General features: G+C 35.4%; 1 protein-coding gene across 1 annotated transcript in view; it reads right to left on the reverse strand.

Moving 5' to 3' along the window:
• Positions 1 to 22,065, reverse strand: part of LOC142336121 (glutarate-semialdehyde dehydrogenase-like) — a 137,052-nt gene that overhangs the window by 108,969 nt on the left and 6,018 nt on the right. The window contains exon 2 of the mRNA XM_075384672.1: positions 14,359 to 14,493. Coding sequence (XP_075240787.1) covers positions 14,359 to 14,481 — 123 coding nt within the window. The 5' untranslated portion in view covers positions 14,482 to 14,493. The remainder of the gene's footprint in view (positions 1 to 14,358; positions 14,494 to 22,065) is intronic.

Raw genomic sequence — 22,065 nt, forward strand, 5'->3', positions numbered from 1 at the left:
AAAACTTGGCGCCAGAAACTGAAGTACTTGAGCACCAAAAAATTAGTAATAAAGATGTGTCGTTATGGTTTAAAAATTTCAGTAACTTTTTAAGAAGTCACCGACTTATTTGCTCAAATGAAACCAATTAAAGGTTGTAAAACCAATCCGCGCTGGTTCAACCATAACGAAAATAATTTAAGGAACAAGAGGAATAAAATCCACAAAAAATGGAAGCTAGATATATATAATCTCAGTGCAATGGAAAATTTCGAAGCTTGTTGATCGAAAATGGAAACAAAAAACGAATGGTATAAAAAGCAATTTTATCTGGAAAACTTTAAACCTTGCATTGGTAACTTCAGACAAACCAACAAATTTCGCGACGAAGTAAAAGGGTAGGGAATATGTAAAAAGAACGTGCCACTTCTCGAGGCATGTTATGAATTAATCCGACAAATGAAACAAATGAAAAAGTTTAGCTTTATGTTCTTAGTCTCGATTGTCAACCAAACTGCCTTTGTCTAACGGAAACTTGGTCATCGGAAAAAAATGAACCAAAAAACTATCTTGCGACTGGTCATTCATATCAAGAAACAATAAATCCAATTAAACCAGGATTATGATACAGAGCAGCGAAAATTGCTATGAGAAGAAAATTATCCATACAATTTGAGTGCTTGGTCTCAGAAGGGACAAAAGGTGAAATTAACTTAGTTAGCTGTTATTTACAACAAACCTAGGACTAATGAGTTTTCTTAAAGCTTTGGATACCTTTCGCAAAAAAATCTCCACAATTATAATACCATTTTCTATACGGTTACATCAACATAGACACCCAAAAAGACAATCAGTTAGTGAAATTTGAAATGTAATTTTGGCAAATAATTTAAAACTTTCTTCGATCAACCACCACGGTTTGTGAAAAGTTCAGATGCATGTATTCATAAGTTTATATACCAAAACATGACGCCCGAAATTGAAGCACTTGAGCACCAAAAAATTAGTAATAAAGATGTGTCGTTACGGTTTAAAAATTTCAGTAACTTTTTAAGAGGTCACCGACTTATTTGCTCAAATGAAACCAATTAAAGATTGTAAAACCAATCCGCGCTGGTTCAACCATAACGGAAATAATTTAAGGAACAAGAGGAATAAAATCCACATAAAATGGAAGCTAGATATATACAATCTCAGTGCAATGGAATATTTCGAAGCTTGTTGATTGAAAATGGAAACAAAAAACGAATGGTATAAAAAGCAATTTTATCTGGAAAACTTTAAACCTTGCATTGGTAACTTCAGACAAACCAACAAATTTCGCGACAAAGAAAAAGGGTAGGGAATATGTAAAAAGAACGTGCCACTTCTCGAGGCATGTTATGAATTAATCCGACAAATGAAACAAATGAAAAAGTTTAGCTTTATGTTCTTAGTCTCGATTGTCAACCAAACTGCCTTTGTCTAACGGAAACTTGGTCATCGGAAAAAAATGAACCAAAAAAACTATCTTGCGACTGGTCATTCATATCAAGAAACAATAAATCCAATTAAACCAGGATTATGATACAGAGCAGCGAAAATTGCTATGAGAAGAAAATTATCCATACAATTTGAGTGCTTGTTCTCAGAAGGGACAAAAGGTGAAATTAACTTAGTTAGCTGTTATTTACAACAAACCTAGGACTAATGAGTTTTCTTAAAGCTTTGGATACCTTTCGCAAAAAAATCTCCACAATTATAATACCATTTTCTATACGGTTACATCAACATAGACACCCAAAAAAACAATCAGTTAGTGAAATTTGAAATGTAATTTTGGCAAATAATTTAAAACTTTCTTCGATCAACCACCACGGTTTGTGAAAAGTTCAGATGCATGTATTCATAAGTTTATATACCAAAACATGACGCCCAAAATTGAAGCACTTGAGCACCAAAAAATTAGTAATAAAGATGTGTCGTTACGGTTTAAAAATTTCAGTAACTTTTTAAGAGGTCACCGACTTATTTGCTCAAATGAAACCAATTAAAGATTGTAAAACCAATCCGCGCTGCTTCAACCATAACGGAAATAATTTAAGGAACAAGAGGAATAAAATCCACATAAAATGGAAGCTAGATAAATATAATCTCAGTGCAATGGAAAATTTCGAAGCTTGTTGATCGAAAATGGAAACAAAAAACGAATGGAACAAAAAGCAATTTTATCTGGAAAACTTGAAACCTTGCATTGGTAACTTCAGACAAACCAACAAATTTCGCGACGAAGTAAAAAGGTAGGGAATATGTAAAAAGAACGTGCCAGTTCTCGAGGCATGTTATGAACTAATGCGACAAATGAAACAAATGAAAAAGTTTAGCTTTATGTGCTTAGTCTCGATTGTCAACCAAACTGCCTTTGTCTAACGGAAACTTGGTCATCGGAAAACAATGAACCAAAAAACTATCTTGCTACTGGTCATTCATATAAAGACAAAATAAACCGCATTAAACCAGGATTATGATACAGAGCAGCTAAAAGCGAAAAGTGCTATGAGAAGAAAAATATCCATACAATTTGAGTGCTTGTTTTCAGAAGAGTCAAAAGATGAAATTCACTTAGTTAGCTGTTATTTACAACAAACCTAGGACTCACGAGTTTTCTTAAAGCTTTGGATACCTTTCGCAAAAAAATCTCCACAATTATAACACCATTTTTTATACGGTTACATCAACAGAGACCCAAAAGGACAATCAGTTAGTGAAATTTGAAATGTATTTTTGGCAAATAATTATAAAAATTCTTCGATCAACCACCACGGTTTGTAAAAAGTTCAAATGCATGTATCCATAAAACTATATACCAAAACTTGACGCCAGAAATTGAAGTACTTGAGCACCAAAAAATAAGTAATAAAGATGTGTTGTTAAGGTTTGAAAATTTCAGTAAACAAATTTTAAGAAGTCACCGACTTATTTGCTCAAATGAAACCAATTAAAGAATGTAAAACCAATCCGCGCTGGTTCAACCATAACGAAAATAATTTAAGGAACAAGAGGAATAAAATCCACAAAAAAAGGAAATCATATAAAAATAATCTCAGTGCATTGGAAAATTTCGAAGCTTGTCGATCGAGAATGGAAACAGAAAACGAATCAAAAAAAGCATTTTGATCTGGAAAACTTGAAACCTTGCATTGGTAACTTCAGACAAACCAACAAATTTCGCGATGAAGCAAAAGGTTAGGGAGTATGTAATAAGAACGTGCCAGTTCTCGAGGCATGTTAAGAATTAATCCGACTAATGAAACAAATGCAAAAGTTTAGCTTCATATGCTTAGTGTGGATTGTCCACCAGACTGCCTTTGTCTAACAGAAACTTGGTCATCGGAACACAATGAAGCAAAAAAATATCTTGCGACTGGTCATTCATATCAAGAAATAATAAACCGCATTAAACCAGGATTATGATACAGAGCAGCGAAAAGTGCTATGAGAACAAAATTATCCACACAATATGAGTGCTTGTTTTCAGAAGGGACAAAAGGTGAAATTCACATAGTTAGCTGTTATTTACAACAAACCTAGGTCTAATGAGTTTTCTTAAAGCTTTGGATACCTTTCGCAAAAACATCAACACAATTCTAACACCATTTTCTATACGGTTACATCAACATAGACACCCAAAAGGACAACCAGTTAGTGAAATTTGAAATGTAATTTTGGCAAATAATTTCAAAATTTCTTTGATCAACCACCACGGTTTGTAAAAAGTTCAAATGCATGTATCCATAAATTTATATACCAAAACTTGACGCCAGAAATTGAAGTACTTGAGCACCAAAAAATTAGTCATAAAGATGTGTCGTTATGGTTTGAAAATTTCAGTAACTTTTTAAGAAGTCACCGACTTATTTGCTCAAATGAAACCAATTAAAGGTTGTAAAACCAATCCGCGCTGGTTCAACCATAACGAAAATAATTTAAGGAACAAGAGGAATAAAATCCACAAAAAATGGAAATCAGATAAAAAATAATCTCAGTGCATTGGAAAATTTCGAAGCTTGTCGATCGAGAATGAAAACAGAAAACGAATCAAAAAAAGCATTTTGATCTGGAAAACTTGAAACCTTGCATTGGTAACTTCAGACAAACCAACAAATTTCGCGATGAAGCAAAAGGTTAGGGAGTATGTAATAAGAACGTGCCAGTTCTCGAGGCATGTTAAGAATTAATCCGACTAATGAAACAAATGCAAAAGTTTAGCTTCATATGCTTAGTGTGGATTGTCCACCAGACTGCCTTTGTCTAACAGAAACTTGGTCATCGGAACACAATGAAGCAAAAAACTATCTTGCGACTGGTCATTCATATCAAGAAATAATAAACCGCATTAAACCAGGATTATGATACAGAGCAGCGAAAAAAGCCATGAGAACAAAATTATCCACACAATATGAGTGCTTGTTTTCAGAAGGGACAAAAGGTGAAATTCACATAGTTAGCTGTTATTTACAACAAACCTAGGTCTAATGAGTTTTCTTAAAGCTTTGGATACCTGTCGCAAAAACATCAACACAATTATAACACCATTTTCTATACGGTTACATCAACATAGACACCCAAAAGGACAACCAGTTAGTGACATTTGAAATGTAATTTTGGCAAATAATTTCAAAATTTCTTTGATCAACCACCACGGTTTGTAAAAAGTTCAAATGCATGTATCCATAAATTTATATACCAAAACTTGACGCCAGAAATTGAAGTACTTGAGCACCAAAAAATTAGTCATAAAGATGTGTCGTTATGGTTTGAAAATTTCAGTAACTTTTTAAGAAGTCACCGACTTATTTGCTCAAATGAAACCAATTAAAGGTTGTAAAACCAATCCGCGCTGGTTCAACCATAACGAAAATACTTTAAGGAACAAGAGGAATAAAATCCACAAAAAATGGAAGCCAGATAAATATAATCTCAGTGCACTGGAAAATTTCGAAGCTTGTCGATCGAGAATGGAAACAGAAAACGAATCAAAAAAGCATTTTGATCTGGAAAACTTGAAACCTTGCATTGGTAACTTCAGACCAACCAAAAAATTTTGCGATGAAGTAAAAGGGTAGGGAGTATGTAATAAGAACGTGCCAGTTCTCGAGGCATGTTAAGAATTAATCCGACTAATGAGACAAATGCAAAAGTTTAGCTTCATATGCTTAGTGTGGATTGTCCACCAGACTGCCTTTGTCTAACAGAAACTTGGTCATCGGAACACAATGAAGCAAAAAACTATCTTGCGACTGGTCATTCATATCAAGAAACAATAAACCGCATTAAACCAGGATTATGATACAGAGCAGCGAAAAGTGCTATAAGAACAAAATTATCCACACAATTTGAGTGCTTGTTTTCAGAAGGGACAAAACGTGAAATTCACATAGTTAGCTGTTATTTACAACAAACCTAGGACTAATGAGTTTTCTTAAAGCTTTGGATACCTTTCGCAAAAACATCAACACAATTATAACACCATTTTCTATACGGTTACATCAACATAGACTCCCAAAAGGACAATCAGTTAGTGAAATTTGAAATGTAATTTTGGCAAATAATTTCAAAATTTCTTTGATCAACCACCACGGTTTGTAAAAAGTTCAAATGCATGTATCCATAACTTTATATACCAAAACTTGACGCCAGAAACTGAAGTACTTGAGCACCAAAAAATTAGTAATAAAGATGTGTCGTTATGGTTTGAAAATTTCAGTAACTTTTTAAGAAGTCACCGACTTATTTGCTCAAATGAAACCAATTAAAGATTGTAAACCAATCCGCGCTGGTTCAACCATAACGAAAATACTTTAAGGAACAAGAGGAATAAAATCCACAAAAAATGGAAGCCAGATAAATATAATCTCAGTGCACTGGAAAATTTCGAAGCTTGTCGATCGAGAATGGAAACAGAAAACGAATCAAAAAAAGCATTTAAATCTAGAAAACTTGAAACCTTGCATTGGTAACTTCAGACAAACCAACAAACTTCGCGATGAAGTAAAAGCGTAGGGAATATGTAATAAGAACGTACCAGTTCTCGAGGCATGTTAAGAATTAATCCGACTAATGAAACAAATGCAAAAGTTTAGCTTCATATGCTTAGTGTGAATTGTCCACCAGAGTGCCTTTGTCTAACAGAAACTTGGTCATCGGAACACAATGAAGCAAAAAACTATCTTGCGACTGGTCATTCATATCAAGAAATAATAAACCGCATTAAACCAGGATTATGATACAGAGCAGCGAAAAGTGCTATGAGAAGAAAAATATCCGTACAATTTGAGTGCTTGTTCTCAGAAGGGACAAAAGGTGAAATTAACTTAGTTAGCTGTTATTTACAACAAACCTAGGACTAATGAGTTTTCTTAAAGCTTTGGATACCTTTCGCAAAAAAATCTCCACAATTATAACACCATTTTTTATACGGTTATATCAACATAGACGCCCAAAAAGACAATCAGTTAGTGAAATTTGAAATGTGATTTTGGCAGATAAATTCAAAATTTCTTTGATCAACCACCACGGTTTGTAGAAAGTTCAAATGCATGTATCCATAAATTTATATACCAGAACTTGACGCCAGAAATTGAAGTACTTGAGCACCAAAAAATTAGTAATAAAGATGTGTCGTTACGGTTTAAAAATTTCAGTAACTTTTTAAGAGGTCACCGACTTATTTGCTCAAATGAAACCAATTAAAGATTGTAAAACCAATCCGCGCTGGTTCAACCATAACGAAAATACTTTAAGGAACAAGAGGAATAAAATCCACAAAAAATGGAAGCCAGATAAATATAATCTCAGTGCACTGGAAAATTTCGAAGCTTGTCGATCGAGAATGGAAACAGAAAACGAATCAAAAAAAGCATTTTGATCTGGAAAACTTGAAACCTTGCATTGGTAACTTCAGACCAACCAAAAAATTTTGCGATGAAGTAAAAGGGTAGGGAGTATGTAATAAGAACGTGCCAGTTCTCGAGGCATGTTAAGAATTAATCCGACTAATGAAACAAATGCAAAAGTTTAGCTTCATATGCTTAGTGTGGATTGTCCACCAGACTCCCTTTGTCTAACAGAAACTTGGTCATCGGAACACAATGAAGCGAAACCTATCTTGCGACTGGTCATTCATATCAAGAAATAATAAACCGCATTAAACCAGGATTATGATACAGAGCAGCGAAAAGTGCTATAAGAACAAAATTTCTTTGCAAATAATTTCAAAATTTCTTTGATCAACCACCACGGTTTGTAAAAAGTTCAAATGCATGTATCCATAAATTTATATACCAAAAATTGACGCCAGAAATTGAAGTACTTGAGCACCAAAAAATTAGTAATAAAGATGTGTCGTTAAGGTTTGAAGATTTTAGTAATATTTTTCAAGATGTCACTGACTTATTTGCTCCAACGAAACGAATTAAAGGTTGTAAACCAATCCGCGCTGGTGCAACCATAACATAGAGAATTCAAGGAAGAAAATTCATGATAAATCGAAGCCAGACAAATATAATCTCATTGCACTGAAAAATTTCAAAGGCTGTCCATCGAAAATGGAAACAAAAATCAAAGGAGTAAAACGCAATTTCTTCTGGAAAAGTTGAAATCATGCATTGGTAACTCCAGACAAACCAACCAACTTCTCGATGAAGTAAAAAGCAAGGGATTATGTAATAAGAACGTGCCACTTCTCAAGGCATGTTATAAATTTATCCAACAAATGAAAGAAGTTCAAATGTTTTTAAATGAACACCTTCCAAACATTGGAAATACAGTTAGTTTCAATCTGGTTGCTAAATGTGCACAATTTTTTTCGAAGGTCGTTAAAACAGTGTTCCTTAAGGAAACATGCAAAGGAAATCAAAGAAAATGAATAAGCTAGATAGTAAGTGGTCGTCAGGATTCGATAATGTAAGCAATATCTTGGTACAACTAACAGCTGAGGTGACAGTGACTTTCCTTGTTTATCATGCAAATTTATCATTCACCAATGGAGACCTTTAAGAGAACTTAAAGAAAACTAAAGTAACGCCTATACATGAACGATAAAAATTAGATGAAAACAATTACCGGCCCATCTTGCTGTTTTATGGAGCAAAATTTTGAAGGGTTATGTACAATCAATATACATTCTTCGGAAAATATGGCCTGTTTAATGGAAAACAAATTGGATTCAGATCAAAACACAGTACTATTGAAACATCAGTAGACCTCAAATTAAAACAGACTCAATAGTAAAATAAAAATAAATTACTTCCGATATTTAAAAAGCGTTTGATAGCATCAATCACAATATTCTCCCAACACAAACTGAAACCTTACGGAAGTAGAAGCTTGTCTGAAAGGGATTCAATCATATCTAACAGACCCGTTCTCAATGTGTTCTCATAAAACGATTTGTGAGTGGAAAAAAGTTTTTATGTGGAGTTAGTTCCTCAAGGTTCAAAACTAGGACCTCTGTTCTTTTTAATTCACATTAATGACCCACCCCCTTGTGCGCAAAAATTTTGTCACAATTTTGCTAATGATAGATCTTGATGACAAATATCGAAGCAATAGGATTTTCAGAAAAACAGTAACTACGAACTGAACAGCTACTCATTGGTAAAAAAAACATTGGTTTTAAATCTGAAAAGACTGTATGTACAAGTGAATAAAAAAACAAAACCCCCTAACTTCAGATGAAACAAAAAAAAGATAAATAAAAATTATACGAAATGTAACTATCTCGGCTCATGGTTAGATTCTAAGCTTTTCTTTCGTAGCCACATTGACTATCTGACAAAAACATTATCTAAACAATGTGGCATTATTGCAAAACTAAGACACTATGCTCATCGATAACAATTGATTGACGGTTTTAGTACAAATATTAGTCCTATCATGTAGTATGGTGCATTAGTATGTTGCTGCTGCAGTTTATCGCTTAAAGCAATCTATAAATTCCGAAAGAAAATCTTAAAATTCATACACTTTAGGAAAAAATTCCATTAGTCGAAAAATTATTTTTCTGAAAAAAAATCTTGACTAAGTAAGATTTGCATATTTATGAGGATATGAAGTTTGTAGTGCAAGCAATGAACAGTCATCAATCTCAGTCTTTCTGTAATTATTTATTCAGTTTCAAATAAATCGGTGAGAACAACTAGAACTCAAAATGGCTCTTTTAAAAGAATCATTGCGCAGAACGAAAATCGAGCGATATTCGATACGAACGAGAGGTGCTCGCCTGTTTATTGCCTGACTAACGTCAATTGGAATTGCAAATATGAAACAAGCGACAAAAAATGAAATCTAAAATTTCTGTCAAAATCAAACCATATCTAGTATGTAATCATAAGTTAAACAAGCTGATTTTTTATCTCAATTTATAATTCCGAATGGCCAAACTTTTGTGTTTTATTGATACTAACTGTATGTTACCTTCATTAACCCCGTAATCTGTCCTTGTAGATTTCATATTCAATGGTTCACAACTGAATAAATTCTTTTGTTGAGCAAATACAGAGTTTCACCGAGCCATTTCTGGAGTAAGAAACAAATCAAGAAAATTCAAACGGAGAGACCGCTTAGTATGAAACAACTCCTTCTATAATATCTGCCAATTTTTACTTTACCCATCGAAAAAACAGAACCCAACTAACGTCGGGCGAATTTCTCTAGAACGACTGGTGAGGCAAACAAACTAGAAGGTGGCATATACTAGAGAGACTTTTTGGTGCAAAAAACTTTTGAATGGGGAGGGGTTCGAGCGCGCGACCTCTCGGATTAGAGTCGGTGACCTTATTCGGGAATGGTTTTATTTTAGCAACAGACGTTCTTAATGCGCGCGCGCAATTAAAAACTCTGATAGCTTTTATAAGGGGCACCAAAGATAGAGTATAGTTGAAAGGATGCGTATTGTTGAAACAAACATTAAATTTTCGATCAAAGAAAATGGCACATAAAATACTGACGTTCAGCTGAAATTTCTGTGAAATTATTTAAGTCACAGCAATTCGAAAGTGATAGGTTTGCTTTGCTTGGTGAGTTAAATATACAGCAGCCAATTGGAAATTTATGGTTTGCAGAATGTGAGCATTAGATGTCACTCTATTGAGAACCAGGGAAAACACAAACAATTGAATCCAAATTAACCTCGTTCCCGTTTTTCAAACGTCCCTGTATCTGGCAAATTCAGAAAAACAAAAAAAATAATTAACGACAAAACAAAATTTTCTCAAGTCTACATTTTACTGAAGTCTACATTTTGTCGACATGCCTTCAATCTCCGGGAAAAAGAAAGCCGCAGAACCCAGACAGGTAAACAAAATTCAATCATTTTGAATGAGACCAATACTTCGTCAGGTCTGACACAAAATGCAAAATTTAACGATTGATGATTTTGATTTGCGTTTTCGAGTTTCTGCACATACAACCCTCTTCTACCCTGATAAAAAAGACAACTTATATAAAGTAGTTGTACTCGACCATCAATCAAACAAAACACAAATACGATACGTAGACTGGGGCCCAAACTTTGACGAATGGGTATGTTGTAGATCAATTTGGACATACTCTCAGTTTAGTAGTCAATTGTCAACAAGTAAAAAAATTCCCCATGATATTGCAGCCCGCATTGACAAGCTAGTCTCTGCCACAAACACCGAGGAAATGGAAAAAAGTAATACCTCTCAAAAACACAGCAAATTTTGATCTAAACGCCCTCCCAGACCTTGAAACGATTTGCAAGAAGAAAATACCTACACTCCGCTTTATTCCTGTCAAGTTCCGGCTAAGATGGTCTGAATTGTTAACAACTATCATTGCGGGCTGTGTTTCTCAACCAAATTCCCCGGAAAATTGGAAGAGACTCTTTGCAATTATCAAGTGCGTTCTGCGCGCTAGCAACAGAGGGGGGAAGAAACACAAACAGCAGCAGGATCGGCTCATGTTAACTAGATTTGAGCGTTGGAAGAATGGCGACTATGCTGGGCTATGGTTCGAAGCAGCCTCCATGAAACAAGCCAAGAAAACAAATCATGACTCAATGGAAACGCTTGCCGCACGTGCAAAATCTCTCTGCCTTCAAGGCCAATTTGGACGTGCAGCAAAAATCTTGTCTTCGGATGGAGTGGCCCCTGATAATAAAGAAACGCTAAAAGAGTTGATGAACTTCCATCCAGCAGAAGAAGTGCCACCGAGGGTAACTGATGATTACAGTAGTTATGCTTATCAGTCTGACGAAGCGTCTGTGTTTAAACAATTGCAATCTTTCTCAAACTTCACAGCAGCCGGTCCATCAAAAATGTACCCTGAGCACCTTCTACATGCCGTAACGTGCGCAGTCCTCGATCAGTCCAAAAATTCGATAACAAGCATCACAAAATTAGTGAATTTGGCTAGCAGAGGGCAGCTCCCCAGTTTTGTTGCACCAGATTTTTGCTCTGCTTCGCTTCTTAAAAAACAAAAGGAGGTGTACGGCCAATCGCTGTGGGAGAAGTTCTTCGACGTCTCATAGCCAAATGTATTGCGCAAGAGGCCAGTTCTGAGGCTGTTGAACTTTTTTCATCCAGACAACTTGGTGTGGCAGTTAAATGCGGCGCTGAAAGCATTGTACACGCAACAAAACAAACCTTTCAAAAGTTATTGAACAACGAAAAAGCGGGCCTACTTCAAATCGACGCAGCGCGAAAATGTGTTAGATGCAGCGCGAAAATTGATTCCCTGTTTAGCCCCTTTTGCGTCTTTTTGCTATTCTCAGCATAGCAAACTCTTTTTTAATGCAACTCATATTTGAAGTGAATCAGGAGTCCAACGAGGAGACCCGCTGGGTCCCCTAATATTTTCTTTATGACTTTGGCTCATTATCAAAGAACTCGACGATAAGTCACCAAAAAAGAGCAATGGTGCTCATGAAAAGATCAGTCTGAAATGTGGGGAATAATAAGAAAAAAGGGCAGCTGAAAACAGGCTACTGTAGGCCTAATGCTGTTCCGCTGCGATTACGCAGAAACCACAATTATTAATTATTATTATTATAAGTTACCAAATCTTATGCAGAACTCTTGGCACCTTGATGATGGAATTATAGCAGGTACGGAAGAGGAGCTATGTGAATCATTAGAAATTTTAGCAGTTCATGGCAACAATTGTGGCCTTGAACTCAGAAGAGACAAGTGCGAGTTGTGGTACACCTCGTGCTTTAATGCTGTTGATAGTAGGATAAAGAGAAACAGCCAATCAGGAATCGAAATCTTGGGCGCAGCAATCGGAACACCCACTTTTGTTGCGTCTTGTTTAGAAAAACGGGTTAAAAACTCGACAAGGTGTTAGACAGTCTAGGCTATATAGAGGACCCTCAGTGCGCTCTTGGAATTTTGCGTAGCTGTCTAGGTGCTCCTAAGTTAGTGTATTCGTTGAGATGCAACACACCGTCCACTGAGAGTAACATAATACTTTAAAAATTTGACCATCTCCAACGAACAACTTTTGAAAACATATTGGCTTCTGTAATCAGCGATAATTCATGGGATCAAGCATGCCTGCCAATAAGCAAAACAGGAGCTGGAGTTCGACGTTCTCTGAACCAATTCAAAGCAGCTTATGTTGGTTCCTTATGCCAGTCAGCAAACATAGTAGAACAAATTACTGGTGTGAAACCAACTCACGAAGTTAGTTTCACAGACCTAGTGGAGGAGTTTAGCGCTTTGGGGATTCCTCATTTGACGCAACAGAAAATTCAAGAACCATTTGACAATACGGCTCTAAGCGACCTTCTTGAAGGTCAAACCTCCACCAGAGAAAAAGCTAGACTGTTATCTCTTTCCCTACCTCAATCAGGAGCTTGGTTGACGGCAGCACCTATCCCTGCTCTTGGCCTACACCTTCAACCTAACGAATTCCGAGCTGCTCTGAAATACCGTTTAGGAGTTCCACTCTAAGATTCGGACAGGAGATGTCCATATTGTAAGTCAGCTACTTTGGACATATTTGGAGACCATGCCGTTTCATGTCACGGGCATGGCGATATTATCTCTCGTCATGACAGAGTACGTGACACAATAATGACAGCATGCTCGTCGGCCAATCTTTTCCCTGTATGTGGGCAAAAACATCTTCTGCCGGAAAATAATTCAAGACCAGGGGACGTGTATTTGCCCAGTTTTATAGCAGGACAACCCGCAGCCTTAGACGTCACCATTACGTCCCCACTGCAAGCCAGTCTTATCTCAGATGCGGCGAGGACATGTGGTTTTGCTCTAACCCTAGCAGAAGACAGAAAGATTGGGCATTACTACCAGAAGTGCAGCGATATGGGTATCCACTTCATACCTTTGGCGTTAGAAACTTTTGGCGGACTATCCGAAACAACAAGGAAAACATTGAAAAGAATAGCTCTTTTATCTGATAACAGAGGTTTCCAGCCCTCAGGCCTATCAGTAGCCTTCAGTCGCCTCGCTCAAGCGGTATCAATAAGTGCCATGCGTGGCTCAGCTACAACGCTGATTGCAAGAGATTCGCGGCTATGAGCCAGAATTAATGGGGACTGTCGCATCCAATTGTGCCGCTATGCCCAATCAGAGGGTCAAGAAAATCCGGTTCAAGAATTCACTAACCTCAAGTGATATTGGACTGACTTCATGAGAGGGGAGCCCTTCTGTGTTTAAATGTCACCCAATGAGTGGGGACTTCAGATAATTTTACTAGTTTCTGTCCTCATACATCAGCAGCGAAACTTCGAAATCACCGAAGGAAACGAGTTTTCTCAAAGACATCTAATCGAAAGTACAGCTGCATTCACAATTTGTTAAATCCTTCAATCACGAGTTTATATTCTTACCTGACCAAAGTGGGGAGAACATAAACAAACATTTCACGCGTGCAAATTTGAAATGGACAGTTGAATTTAGAATTATTGAACTGCTGATCTGTTGAATTAATTACCATAGTTATGATAACCAAGTTAATTATAATTCATATATAAAAAAATTATTTTTTACAGAAACAGGTATTGGCCTAGAAAACTGTTTCATTTGGGTGAGTAGCTGTACTTCGTGCATATTGTTCTCAAACAGTGTTGTTGACAGCTCAGAGCGCAAGGACATCGTCAGACATCTCAGTATCATAATCTCATCATGGCAAGTCAACTTTTCGAATAAAAATAGCATAAAAGAATTAGTTAAAAATGTCTGCAGCTTAAATTAATTTCGAGGACTTCTCGCTGCTAAAACTGAAATAGTATTTTGGAGCACATAATCACTGAATCTTTTGGCGAATCATTTCACATGCAATGTTAAAAAGAGCACAAGTTAAAGTAAATCGTGAACTAACTAAAATATTTGATTGTATTTAGTAGCCACAAACCTGGCTTGCAAGCAGAGTGTTGTTTCTCAGAGCATCCACACCAGTCCTCACCATTCTGTTCAGCTGTAACTTGGCCGGTACAGAAAGCGACCTAAGTCCAGCTCTTATCATCATATAGCTCATGTTATCATACTTCTGAAACCAATCAGTCATCTGTACACGCATTTCACGTATATAGGTACGCCTACCCAAGCAACGACTTGAAATCTTATTTCAGCCAGTTCATAACACAGTTGTAATTAATTGACAAAAATCGGGCTGTCGAATAAAATACTCGAGTTAGACTCTTCAAACGGATTAAAACAGAACTTCAAGTACAGAAATCAGGTCACAGAAAATAATGTTTGAATTTATGTTTTTGTCAACTCCTTTCTCGTTAGAAATGTTTCCTCAAGTACCGCCAAAATTGTATATATGGTTCGGAATTGTGCCACTCCAGGATCTATGTCCTGTTCTATTTTTAAGCACCGCTCGTATATTAGATTTGAATTTTAAAACGCTGTATAAATTGAGCAATACACAGACATTCGATTAGGCCAGAACCTGTCGAGTGATGTCTATTGAAGAGAACATTGAGGAAATTACGGTATGTGCATTTGCTGATTTAAACAAATCTTAAGATAAATTCATTTTTATAAATCTTTCCATTTACCAACCGAAAAGCAGTGCCAGTTTAGTTGTCTTTTGTTTTCATTAATTCTAATAAACAATGTAAGATAGGTTACAAGTCGACAAAAAAACAACAAAAAGTGGGCAAAGTAAGCTGAAGAAGCATATTTGGCGGCATTTCTCATTAAAAAAAAAACAAAAATGCGGAGTTTTCGAACTTTTAGCCATTATTTGAGCCTAAAGAGTCGGTTCAAACAATTCATCAACTCTCACTTACCATTAAACGTAAGACCAATAGCAATCTCGTTAACGAATTCACCATATTTTCAGCAAAATTGATCAAAAATTGACCAAAACTTACCAAGAAAGTGAACAACACAAAGGAAACGAGGCTAATGTTTAAAAAACTATAATCCTCGAGAACTCCTCAGAACACGCAAAATTCAAAAAAAAATCTGTTTACCTTTATATTCTGAAATTGACTGAACAAAAAACCAGCTGACCATATAGTTCCTCCCCACTACGTTGGGGTCGGAACAATTATTATTTACAGCTTTAAATCAAAAGAGATTTCTGACAAGAGTTATCTGTGGTGAGTTCGGATCAAACTTAATTCTTTTCAAGGATCATTTAATAACATTTGCGATTAACATAAACTATCTTACACCAAAATTGTCGTCTCTTCGAAACCAAAAAACAAAGGGAAGTTGATAAAGGCTCTGGGGTGTGATAAAGATATGAATACCGGTATGTGGGGATACAGGATGTGAGGTACTAAAAGAAGATCAAGCGTAATTTGATGGGGATTTCACTTCAATTTTCAAATCTATTTGTTTAAGTGCATATATCTCCTCTAATCAGGGAAGTTATCCCAACTAATTCTGCTTAAATGACTTGCTCTATCTCTGATAAGCATTTCCAACTACGTAAAAAATTTCATCCAATGGACGTCGCTTTTGAGATCTTTGAGCAAAAATGTCCTGTTTTAAAATTCAAGTATAGAAAAAGCTGAGTACCCACATTTTTTCATCTATGAAAAATTTGAAAATAATAAATCTGCTGGTTCCCCGTTTCAAAGAAGTAGATCCAGCAAATCTTTGGGGGATGATTTTTCAAAAAAATGTTTTAGAAGTAAAAGTGAAAAGAGAAACCCGCAAAAGTTTTGTAAAGATCACTTCCAAAGTGATTTGATTGTGCTCAATATAGATAATGCAATAAATGGCACAATAAGCCAATAACGGTTAGTATACCTTTACGAACAAAATCGTTGCGGAAAAAGATTTTTAAATATCGCAGATAAGGATTTTTTTTTGTTTTCATTAAATCTAAAATAAAAGAAGTTAACGACTGAGAGACAGCTTTATTATTTTTCAAAGATGTGGTCGGAATCATTTTTATTTAGAGCTTTGAATCAAAAAAGATTTCTGACAAGAGTTATCTAAGGTGAGTTCGGACCAAAATTGACTGTTTTTTCCGGATCATTTAATAGCCTTTGTGATTAACTTAAACTATCTCACACCAAACTTAAGTCTTCAAAAACCGCAAACAGAAGGAAAGTCAAAAAGCTCACTATAACCGGTGTGTCTACTTGGTTGTGATAAAGATATGAATGAGGGTATGTGGGGATACAGGGTGTGAGGTACTAAAAGGAGATCAAGAGTAACTTGATGGAGACTTGAATTTGCATATATCTCATCTATCATTGAATCTATCCCAACAATTTTTTCTTAAAGGACCTGCCTTATTCCTGAAAAGCAATTGGAACTAGGCAAAAAAATGGTCCAATGGATATTGTGCTTGAAATCTTTAGAGCAAAATTGTCCGGTATAAAATTCAAGTGAAGGAAAAGTTGAGTACCCACATTTTTTTTTATCTATGGAATATTTGAAAGTAAGCAACTTTTCAGGAACCCATTAATTCGAGTAAAAGCTACTGCGATCTGCTGGTTCCCCGTTTCAAAGAATTAGATCCAACAAATCTTTGGGGGATGATTTTTCAAAAAAATTGTTTAGAAGTTAAAGTGAAAAGAGAACCTCGCAAAAGTTTTGTAAAGGTCACTTCCAAAGTGATTTGAATGTGCTCAATATAGATAATGCAATAAATGGCACAATGAGCCAATAACATATAGTATACCTTTACAGACAAAACTGTTGCGGACAAAGATTTATAAATATCGCAGATAAGGATTTTTTTTTGTTTTCATTAAATCTAAAATAAAAGAAATTAACGACTGACAGAGAGCTTTATTATTTTTCTAAGCTGGGGTCGGATCTAATTTTATATAAAGCTTTGAATCAAAAGAAATTTCTGACAAGAGTTATCTGTGGTGAGCTCGGACCAAACTGTTTTTGCGGATAATTTAACAGCCTTTGTGATTAACGACTTAAACTATCTCACACGAAACTTATCTCTTCGAAACCCAAAATCGAAGGAAAGTCGAAAAAGGCACTATAAACCGTGTGTCGACTTGTTTGTGATAAAGATATGAATGAGGGTATGTGGGGATACAGGATGTGAGGTACTAAAAGGAGATCAAGCGTAACTTGGAGATCTTAATTTGCATATATCTCCTCTATATCATTGAAGCTATCACAACAATTTTTGCTTAAAGGACATGATTTATCCCTGAAAAGCATTTGGAACTACGCGAAACAATTTGGTCCCATGGAAATTGTGTTTGAGATCTTTAGAGCAAAACTGTCCAGTTTAAAATTCAAGTAAAGGAGAAGTTGAGTACCCACATCTTTTTAATCTATGGAATATTTAAAAGGCAACTTTTCAGGAACCCATTAATTTGAGTAAAAGGTACTGTGATTTGCCGGTTCCCCGTTTCAAAGAAATAGATCCAACAAATCTTTGGGGGATGATTTTTCAAAAAAAAGTTTTAGAAGTTAAAGTGAAAAGAGAACCTCGCAAAGATTTTGTACAGATCACTTCCAAAGTGATTTGATTGTTGTCAATATAGGTAATGCTATAAATGACGCAATGAGCCAATAACGGATAGTATACCTTTACAAACAAAAACGTTGCCGATAAAGATTTTTAAATATTGCAGATAAGGATTTTTTTTTTATTTTCATTAAATCTAAAATAAAAAAAAAATAACGACTGAGTGACAGGTTTATTATTTTTCTAAGCTGGGGTGGGATCCAATTTTTTTAAAGCTTTGGATCAAGAGAGGTTTCTGACAAGAGTTATCAGTGGTGAGTTCGGACCAAACTTAATTGTTTTCAAGGATCATTTAATAACATTTGCGATTAACATAAACTATCTTACACCAAAATTGTCGTCTCTTCGAAACCAAAAAACAAAGGGAAGTTGATAAAGGCTCTGGGGTGTGATAAAGATATGAATACTGGTATGTGGGGATACAGGATGTGAGGTACTAAAAGGAGATCAAGCGTAACTTGGAGATTTTAATTTGCATATATCTCAACTATCATTGAATCTATCCCAACAATTTTTGCTTAGGACCTGCCTTATTCCTGAAAATTTAGAACTAGGCGAAAAAATTTGGTCCTATGGAAATTGTGTTTGAAATCTTAAGAGCAAAATTGTGCGGTATAAAATTCAAGTTAAGGAAATGTTGAGTACCCACATTTTTTTATCTATGGAATATTTGAAAATAAGCAACTTTTCAGGAACCAATTAATTTGGGTAAAAACTACTGTGTTCTGCTGGTTCCCCGTTTCAAGGAAGTAGATCCAACAAATCTTTGGGGGATGATTTTTCAAAAAAAAAGTTTTAGAAGTTAAAGTGAAAAGAGAACCTCGCAAAGATTTTGTAAAGATCACTTCCAAAGTGATTTGATTGTTCTCAATATAGAAAATGCTATAAATGGCTTAATGAGCCAATAACGGATAGTATATCTTTACAAACAAAATCGTTGCGGATAAAGATTTTTAAATATTGCAGATAAGGATTTTTTTATTTTCATTAAATCTAAAATAAAAAAAATTAACGACTGACTGACAGCTTTATTATTTTTCTAAGCTGGGGTGGGATCCATTTTTTAAAGCTTTGGATCAAAAGAGATTTCTGACAAGAGTTATCTGTGGTGAGCTCGGACCAAACTGTTTTTGCGGATCATTTAATAGCCTTTCTGATTAACTTAAACTATCTCACACAAAACTTAACTCTTCAAAAACCGAAAACAGAAGGAAAGTCAAAAAGCTCACTATAACCGGTGTGTCTACTTGGTTGTGATAAAGATATGAATGAGGGTATGTGGGGATACAGGGTGTGAGGTACTATAAGGAGATCAAGCGTAACTTGGAGATTTTAATTTGCATATATCTCATCTATCATTGAATCTATCCCAACAATTTTTCCTTAAAGGACCTGCCTTTTTCCTGAAAAACAATTGGAACTGGGTAAAAAAATTGGTCCCATGGACATTGTGTTTGAGACTTAAATTATCTCACACCAAACTTAACTCTTCGAAACCCAAAATCGAAGGAAAGTCGAAAAAGGCACTATAACCCGTGTGTCAACTTGGTTGTGATAAAGATATGAATGAGGGTATGTGGGGATACAGGATGTGAGGTACTAAAAGGAGATCAACCGTAACTTGATGGAGATTTTAATTTGCATATATCTCTTCTATCATTGAAGCTATCCCAACATTTTTTGCTTAAAGGACCTGCTTTATTCGTGAAAAGCATTTGGAACTACGCGAAACAATTTGGTTCCATGGACATTGTGTTTGAAGTCTTTAGAATAAAATTGTCCATTTTAAAATTCAAGTAAAGGAAAAGTTGAGTACCCACATTTTTTTATCTATGGAATATTTGAAAATAGGCAACCTTTCAGGAACCCATTAATTCGAGTAAAAGCTACTGTGATCTGCTGGTTTCCCGTTTCCAAGAAGTAGATCCAACAAATCCTTGGGGGATGATTTTTTTTTAAAAAAATGTTTTAGAAGTTAAAGTGAAAAGAGAACCTCGCAAAACTTTTGTAAAGGTCACTTCCAAAGTGCTTTGATTGTGCTCAATATAGATAATGCAATAAATGCACAATGGGCCGATAACGGATAGCATGCCTTTACAAACAAAATCGTTGTGGATAAAGATTTTTAAATATTGCAGATAAGGATTTTTTTTATTTTCATAAAATCTAAAATAAAAGAAATTAATGACTGACAGAGAGATTTATTATTTTCTAAGCTGGGTACGGATCCCATTTTATTTAAAGCTTTGAATCAAAAGAGATTTCTGACAAGAGTTATTTGCGGTGAGCTCGGACCAAACTGTTTTTGCGGATCATTTAACAGCCTTTGTGATTAACGACTTAAATTATCTCACACCAAACTTAACTCTTCGAAACCCAAAATCGAAGGAAAGTCGAAAAAGCACTATAACCCGTGTGTCAACTTGATTGTGATAAAGATTTGAATGAGGGTATGTGGGGATACAGGATGTGAGGTACTAAAAGGAGATCAACCGTAACTTGATGGAGATTTTAATTTGCATATATCTCCTCTATCATTGAAGCTAGCCCAACATTTTTTGCTTAAAGGACCTGCTTTATTCGTGAAAAGCATTTGGAACTACGCGAAACAATTTGGTTCCATGGACATTGTGTTTGAAGTCTTTAGAATAAAATTGTCCAGTTTAAAATTCAAGTAAAGGAAAAGTTGAGTACCCACATTTATTTTATCTATTGAATATTTGAAAATAAGTAACTTTTCAGGAACCCCTTAATTCGAGTAAAAGCTACAGTGATCTGCTGTTTCCCCGTTTCAAAAAAGTAGATCCAACAAATCTTTGGGGGATGATTTTTCAAAAACATGATTTAGAAGTTAAAGTGAAAAGAGAACCTCGCAAAAGTTTTGTAAAGGTCACTTCCAAAGTGATTTGAATGTGCTCAATATAGATAATGCAATAAATGGCACAATGAGCCGATAACGGATAGCATACCTTTACAAACAAAATCGTTGTGGATAAAGATTTTTAAATATTGCAGATAAGGATTTTTTTTATTTTCATAAAACCTAAAATAAAAGAAATTAACGACTGACCTACAGCTTTATTATTCTTCTATCCTGGGGTCGTATCCATTTTTATTTAAAGCTTTGAATCAAAAGAGATTTCTGACAAGAGTTATTTGTGGTGAGTTCGGACCAAACAATTGTTTTTGCGGATCATTTAATAGCCTTTGTCATTAACGACTTAAATTATCTCACACCAAAATTAACTCTTCGAAACCAAAAATTTAAGAACGTCGAAAAAGGCACTATATTCCGTGTGTCGACTTGGTTGTGATACAGATATGAATGAGGGTAGGTGGGGATACAGGATGTGAGGTACTAAAAGGAGATCAAGCGTAACTTGATGGAGATTTTAATTTGCATATATCTCCTCTATCATTGAAGCTATCCCAACAACTTTTGCTCAAAGGACCTGCTTCATTACTGAAAAGCACTTGGAACTACGCAAAACAATTTGGTCCTATGGACGTTGTGTTTGAGATCGTTAGAGCAAATTTGTCCGGTTTAAAATTCAAGTTTCTATTGATTCGTAATGCTTGGCAGTCTCAGATATCACCTCACTTCATCTTAACCTACCTTTTCCACCATTTCGTCTAATTAACACAATAGTTCTTCTGAGGCTGTCATTTGTGTTACAACTAATGTATGTTCTCTAAGGAAAAACTTTATTAATCTAGAAGCATGCATTGAGCAACTCACTAATAAACCAGATATAATCGCCATTACGGAGACTTGGCTAACAGGTCTGAAAACGAAAACATTTTTTCTCTTGTGGTTATAAGTTCTTCTCACGGTGCCGCGGATCATGAGGAGGAAGTGTAGGAGTTTATGTATCTGACAAGCTCAAAGTAAGAAGTTTTAAAGAACACTCGGACGCAGAGATTTTAAGCATTGATATTTCTACTGAAAATGGTCAACAAATTACTTTCACAGTTTTGTATCGGTCACCCTCCGTGTCCATTGATGGTTTTTTTAATATCTTGGAGAAGTTTCTAGAGGAGCATAATTTTTCGAGAAAACAAATAATTGCAGGAGATTTTAATATTGATCTCTTAAGAGACAACCAGGAGTATAGGGGGTTATCCGACATATTTACATCCTTCGGTATG

The sequence above is a fragment of the Convolutriloba macropyga genome, chromosome 3 (assembly GCF_964194025.1).
Source record: "Convolutriloba macropyga chromosome 3, txConMacr16.3, whole genome shotgun sequence".
Classification (NCBI taxonomy): domain Eukaryota; kingdom Metazoa; phylum Xenacoelomorpha; order Acoela; family Convolutidae; genus Convolutriloba; species Convolutriloba macropyga.